At 34.8% G+C, this 7536-nt stretch overlaps 1 protein-coding gene across 2 annotated transcripts in view; it reads left to right on the forward strand.

Annotated features, from left to right (window-relative positions):
• The window catches only part of LOC111707524 (facilitated trehalose transporter Tret1), a 23578-nt gene extending 17718 nt beyond the window's left edge, over positions 1 to 5860 (forward strand). For both annotated transcript variants that reach the window (XM_023480637.1, XM_023480636.1), the window contains exons 14-18: positions 674 to 729; positions 4268 to 4348; positions 4779 to 4813; positions 5039 to 5098; positions 5716 to 5860. In XM_023480637.1, coding sequence (XP_023336405.1) covers positions 674 to 729; positions 4268 to 4348; positions 4779 to 4813; positions 5039 to 5098; positions 5716 to 5749 — 266 coding nt within the window. In that variant the 3' untranslated portion in view covers positions 5750 to 5860. The remainder of the gene's footprint in view (positions 1 to 673; positions 730 to 4267; positions 4349 to 4778; positions 4814 to 5038; positions 5099 to 5715) is intronic.
• Positions 5861 to 7536: the final 1676 nt, after the last annotated feature.

Here is a 7536-nt window from a genome sequence, read left to right on the forward strand (position 1 = left end):
TATATAGGGGGGGGGGGGGAGCCGATTATTCCTTGGCACTTTGTGTAACTCCAGCGCCAAGACAAAATTCTCGAAATTGACTATCTCTAGATGAATTCTAATAAATTCCAATGATTATTAAATATCTCTTCTGCTCCCGGACGTCGAGATTTTTTTAATTTTATTTAGTGTTTATTAGATCTATGCAATTTAAAAAAAAAGTTTGAACAAGAGCAGTCTTTGGCGGGGTTGGAACAGGCTTTCGCGGGGTTGGAACAGGCTTCTGCGGGGGTCGAACAGGGTTCTGCAAACTACCTGTGTTCGAACAGGCAATTGCGGGGTTCATGGCCGCATGGCCCCCCCTCCCTCAGTCATTAGTTGTATACTTTCGTAACTTTATCTAAACATATATTTGGCTTGCATGTTTATTATTGGTTTGTATCCAATAAACGTAAAACTGACTGAACCTTTCAGGTCCAATTTTTTGTGGTCGGTCAGAATTAAAAAAATATTGCCTCAAAATAATTTTGTTTTAAAATTGGAAATCCGCCAAAAAAACAGGAAATAAGCGAAATTTTCCTTGGAACTTAAAAATGCATGTTTAAATATACTATACGTTTAGATCCCAGAAAAAGGAAAAAAAATTAATGAAATAACATAAATAATAATAATATAAATATGAAACATTACTTAGGTTTGGGACCTCTGCCATGGGTTCTGAACGTTGAGCTTTTCCCCCCAGAAGCTAGGGTAATATAAATCAAATTAATTTAATAAATTAAAAAATCCATTAAAATTTTAAAAATCAATGTTACAATTTGACCTGAAATCGAAACTTTTATATTAATCTAAAGCGACTGAACTCAAATTCATCGTGGAAACTTTAAAGTTGATGAAATGCTTAAACCGAGAAAAATAGCTTTGGATTAAGTTAAATATTTAACGATTTCCGATCAGAATGTATTAACCAAATCCAAGATATACTTCGAAGGTTCGGAATAGTGTTTAAAACATATAAAGAATTCAAAATTTCGACCTCTGGTATCACTATGCAAAAAATGATAATTAAAAACGTCGTCATTATTCGTCTCGTTTCTAATCTTTCATCTAATGACGATAGAACTTGGACTTACACCATCGTAATTTTACTTACTTACACCATAATATATTTTGATATAAGGATGAAAAAAATAATTATCAAAAGTGTGGAAAACTAGTTAAAAAAATAATGAGGTAGTTTTGTTCAATCCATTAAGATTAAGTGTAGGACAGATAAAATTGTTCTTTACATAAAGTTTATCTGAGTTGAAACCGAAGGAAAATGATTGTAGATGAGTGTAGGTTTAAAAGCCTATGATCATATTTCATGAATTTGGCTCACTCTTCCAACCTTACTGCCTATAGATACTTCAGAGACCTAGTTTAGGTTTGTGTTCAATACTTTATCTTACTTTATACAGATAATAGCGTACTTATAGAGCAGCGCTACTGGGTGTCCCAGCTCAGGCTGCAATGGTTGACCCCCGAGTCTACCTTGGGTTGGTTTATCTCCTGTGCTCCAGGATACTGGTCCCTGTCTCAGGGTGCCACTACACTACTATAACTGTGAGGAATGGAACCTGGTGCTGTGGGAAAGGTTCAAACCAGCAAGATACTGGAGATCAAGTCAGTCTACCCATACCTCTACCTGCTAGTCCTTCATCTCCATCACCATCTTCTTCAACATCAACATCCCCGATTACAACAACCACAACTACACCTGGAACAACTTTACCTCCTAAACCTCCAGTTGGAGACTGTCAGTGCGGAAACTTCGTGGAGAGAATTGATGAGTCAGAACAGCTGAACCGAATACTATCTCAGGATACTCAAGCTAAACTCAAGAGACCCTGGTTGGTTCACCTGCGGATTGTTAAGGATAGTTTAAAGAAGATTGAATGCACAGGATCTCTACTGAACCGCAGATGGATTATATCCGCTGCCCATTGTTTCTGTGGAACTATAGTTCCTTGTGACGATTCAGGACATTCCTTTAATAAACAATTTAAGGTAGGAGATAAAGGATTTGAAAGAGCAGCTAAAGTTGAGATAGAAGTTGGAACCTACAAAGTGAATAACAAAACAGTGCATAGAATTCAAGAGTTGGTAATCCATCCAGATTATTACCAAAGTATTGGAGATACTGTGGTAGGACACACAGATGTAGCTCTTATTAAGACCAAGGAGGCGGTATTTGGACCCGGAGCTCCTAGTCCTGCTCCTGTGTTTGATCAGGAACAAGGAGATATTGAGATTCAACCTATCTGTCTACCTCCTAAACAAGGATTCAAGGTTGGAGATCTGGTAGGAGAACCTGTAGAGGATATGGACTGTTTTATAAACTCTAATGCAAAAGAGAGCTTTCCCCTTCCTTCTATAGATATTGAGAAAGGTTGGTTGTTCTGCCATCCCGCAGAATTATCAAGCGGAGACCAAGATCATATAATGGGAAGAAACTCATTCATCACGGCATACGGGTCCACAGCTAGACAGGATATAGACACACATCATGTTAGATATCAATGTCTGACCAACAGCTACGGACCTCCAGACAGTGTTCATGAGTTTTGTAGCGGAAAGTGTCACAAGGTGGTCAGTTCAGATCTTGAGGTCAGGTTTCAAGGTGAAGTAAAAACAGGGAAATTTTCAAATCCTTCTATGGCGGATCCTCTTTGTGAAAAGTTTATCAAAGAGAAATTGGATGAAGCTCTGAGTTTGCACGAAGAAAACGCCAACAAGATGAACACTCAGGGACAGATAATCGACCCAAGCCAGCATTTTCTCGGCTGGATTCAGATTTATCGGACATCAGACGATCAGAATATAACCTGCTACCCGCATAAGTATGAGAACGGATTGAAGAATGCTCGCGCTCTTTGGGACTTTCCGTTCCGACACGGTTGGTGTGAAGCTTGCAAGGAGGGATTTACCTCTGATTGTGTACCCGACTCCGACAAGAACTGGGGTTGGTGTCAACCAGAGTGTGATGAACCAAACGTGCAACCTGAGTGGCATAATACAGCTCATGAAGCTGTTGTGGATGCGTTTGTTTATGAGAACTGCAGCAAGAATATATTTACTCCGCATGAGTTCTGCACTGGAGCTCCCATAGTCTCCTCATTCGGCCAGATGTGGCTTTACGACGATATAGCGGATACTCCGGCATTTTTCTTTCACCGGAACCAACTGAGATCCACGAGGAAGGATCTGGACTGGAACGGAAATGGAACTATTCTCCGTCCTGGAGCTAAGTACCAGAATATCCAGCACTCATCAGCAATAGGAGATGCATGCTTTGGAGACGCCGGAGGATCTGTCTGGAAGTTTATGAGGTTTAGAGATGAAACAACAGCTAGACCACATAAGCTTGCAATCCTAACCGGAGTAGTTTCCAGGTTTGAGGAGTACTGTGGAGTATTCCGTCCTGACCAGCAGGATCACTACACTAAACCCGTCCAGCATACAATCCATACCAGAGTATCCACCATATTCGACTGGATTATCAAGTATATTTGGGATAAAGATGGAAAATGCAGTGAGCAAACCTAATTGTAGAAATTATATAAGAAACACCCTATAGTGTTACATCATTCTATATGTTTATATAAAAAATGTCTTCTTTACGACTTCTTGAATACCTCTTTTTGTATTAGTTATAATTAGTGAAATGATTGAAAAATATTAGTTTTTAATAAAAGTATATTTGTTTTACAGAATAAATTTTTTATTTTAGTATCTGAATTATAAACAACATTAATTCTAGTTTTATATTAAAAGTGTGACTAAAGAAATTAAAACAAACATGTAAAATAATAAAGTTAAGATATTAAGAAAAAATAAACCAACATTTTTTTAGTATGAATAACACGTTATTTCAATTTAATTCAATTTAATTTTAAAAAACTCAGTAATGAGGCAGAAATCTTCAATAACTAGATTCATTTGATTAGTGTGTGTGTCAAAGGTCTCAGCTTTAGGAAAATCACGCTTTGGTTTTAATAATGCTCGTGCAAGCAACAAAGGAATTGAGTCAATTCAATTACTTTTCAATTTTGTTTAGCTTTATCTACAACAGTTAATTCATATAATATTTTCGCTAATATTAATTAATATTTCCCAAAAAATCCATTGTAGAAAATACGGTAGGGAAAAAAACTATATGAGTTAAAAGTGACCAGGAATAGTTTTTTAGTATTACTGTTTTGGTTAAATACAAGATCAATACCGATTAATTCTGTTTAAAATTTAGGGTAAAGCAGCTTCTGTTTGCACCTGTTTTAACTGGTCCTGTTCTTATATAGTAGTCTACTTTGGTAGCATATTAGAGGAGGTGATCAAATTATATCCAGTGATAACCATGCATAAACAGGAATGATGATCGGTCACTCTTTCTTTTTTCAAGAAGGATTTTAATATTTGAAACTGTCAGGGGTTGGAAATGCTCTGCTAAATTCGTACCGGACCGGCCATATCCTCGTACTTCATTGGATTTAGTTCTGTCCCATGATTATCTAAACCTTAATAATTCAAAGAATTGCGACTTTTAAACTGTGATTTTAGCCGTTTACGCCTAGCCTGTCATATGACTAGTATTCTTATCTATCTATATGGATGTGAAGGCACATTTTTAAAGATAAACATTACAAATTACATAATCCTGGAAAATTTTATCATTTTTTTTTAGTTTTGAAATCATTGTATACGTAATAATGACGTAATTAATCAGTATTTCTACTTTTATGTAAATTCAAATTATTTAGGCAATCGGCTCCTCAAGTTGTTATTTTTTGTACGGGTAAGTAATCATTATCTTTAGTATTGAGAAAGTTTCCATTTAGGAAAAAAATACTTTACAAAAAATTCAAAAACTTGTGTGCAAGCTGTCCGTGTGATTTTAAAGTTTTTATAGCATAAAGCCAGACTTACGAGAGCTATTATTTTATATTGAAATTACATAATTGTTTTTAATTAGAAAATTAAATTTTTTTTTAAAAAATGTGAACATGTTTATTTGATTTAGCGGTGTCTGTATTCTGGGAGGAATATTTACATTAATATTTATACCAGAAACCAAGGGCAGGTTAGGATAACTTTTAATAATTATTATATTTAATTTTTTCTTCTTTTTTATTGCAGTTTTAGTTTTATGTCAAAGGCAAGCTTTTGTAACCTAATATATAATATATTTTGTAACCTAATATATGATATATTTTTTATTAAATTCACTGAGCTCTTGGGAAATCAATTATGTGCAAACACAGTTGACTTGGGCGTTCCAGGACCAGAGGCCGAATTTAAAGAATTTGAGCGGCGGCTTAAATTTAAGCCGCCGCTCAAATATGGTTGATTTCACTTAAAATTGTATTTAATGTTTCAAGATTTAAGCCGGCGCTGAATTGAAACCGGTTTTTGGCGGATTTAAGACGCGGCTCAAATTCATTAAATTCGGAAACTGAACTACCTAGAGACAAAACCTGAATCATTGATTCAAGGTACGTGGTTGAACCATCTCTAGACCTAGCCTGGGTCTAGCATGCACCAAGCTCAACTTCATTTAATCCGATTAACTTTACTTTTTAGCAACCCCGATTTTCATGAGTTCAAAATATGCAAAGCGCACCTTTCTGGGTTCAGTCTAACTTCCAATTTTGTCATGGCGAAAAAAATTGTTATTAAAGATTTATAGTATATTTTTAGAACTGAGGCTGACATGAGGAAACATTTTGAGTAGAGATTAGAGATTGCTGCTTTGTCCACAGTACGTCTGTATCTGTTAACATACAGGGTTACCAGTATCTGTTAACATACAGGGTTACCAGTATCTGTTAACATACAGGGTTACCGGTATCTGTTAACATACAGGGTTACCAGTATCTGTTAACATACAGGGTTACCAGTATCTGTTAACATACAGGGTTACCAGTATCTGTTAACATACAGGGTTACCAGTATCTGTTAACATACAGGGTTACCAGTATCTGTTAACATACAGGGTTACCAGTATCTGTTAACATTCATGGTTACCAGTATATGTTAACATACTGCAGGGTTACCCACAAAGAATGAGACTTCAGAAACGACTGTGCAGAAATTTCTGAGACTTTTTTTTAAAGTTTCCTCCAAATAGACACTTAACTTTTAACTATGACAAATCATTAAATATAGCCAATTAAAGAATTTATTTCAGTCAGAAAAACTAATTTTTTAAACTTCAAATCTTCTAACAACTGGGATTGAACTTTGAAGAAGCTCAAAACCGCAACGTTCATATAAAAATGCAGAATGAACTTAAAGAAAGAAAATATTTGTATTTCCATGATTACATGATTACGTTCCTTCTTTGGAACCATTTTACCCACTGTGGAGAGTTGTTAATGCCGGCAACATATATGATAACCACAAAATATTCTTCTCTAATTATCTAATTATCTAATTATGTTAATTATGTTAATTATGTTAATAATAGACGAATGCAGCAACAATTTAAACATCCGCATCTTCTCAAAATTTAGTTTTGGAACACAAAGAAAAAAGGATTTTTAGATAAAATGTCGCCTTTTGGCGTGCGATTCGGTTAAAGAATATGCTTTAAACATATGACGTCATTTGTGGGTCGGAGGTAAAATAAGTGTGGGTTAATGTATAGCTATAATTTAACTGAATTGCACACAAAACTGTGACATTTTTTCTTGAAAAAATATTTTTTTGTAATGGTTTCAACACTTTTTATGAGAAGATTATCGACCGCCCCTATAATTTAGCATATTATGAAAGAGTAAATTATAAGATTAAAAACCTTTTTACCCATGGATTGTCACAACTATTGCTTCCTTCAGCCAAGATATCTTCTATATACTGTCACCAAAAAAATATGATGATTATGATTATATGATAGATGTCATGACGTCTTAAAAAATTTAAACGAATACTTCATTCGTCTATATTATCATGCAAAGGTACAGTCTTTTTGCTGGAAGGGAAAACGAGTGTGGGTCGGAGTCTTTACGGGTAAGCGCGTGCCACAAATATCATTTTGTGACGTCATTTGTGGGTCGGAGGAGGGAGGGAACCCCCGGACGCCATGAGCCTCCGCTATGCAGATACAATTCTCCCATATTTGCAGTAAACGAGCCTCCACCATACAGCACAGTTTTTTAAAAATCTTGATTATTTTGTGTAATAAAAAAATTTAACAATATTTTTTGACGTATTGGCATAAGAATTTTACTAAAGATTAGAGTTATTTATTAATTGTCATGATTAGAAGCATGGACTCATAAAGTAGTTTATAACATATATGCTAAAACTTTAAACTTTTCTTATGCAGAAAGGAAGATATTTGGAGAAATATTTCTGGAATAATTTTAGTTTGTTTTCAACAATACCTTTTTTTGAAAAATGTTAAGATTTAAATAATTAATACGAATTTTCTTGATTTATTTTGAAGTTGAACTAAAAAAGGTATTGCTTAAATCAAAGATTATAAAAGATTAAATGAAGTTCAAATATTTTTCTCTA

This window comes from Eurytemora carolleeae, unplaced genomic scaffold (genome assembly GCF_000591075.1).
Source record: "Eurytemora carolleeae unplaced genomic scaffold, Eaff_2.0 scaffold776, whole genome shotgun sequence".
Taxonomy (NCBI): Eukaryota; Metazoa; Arthropoda; class Copepoda; order Calanoida; family Temoridae; genus Eurytemora; species Eurytemora carolleeae.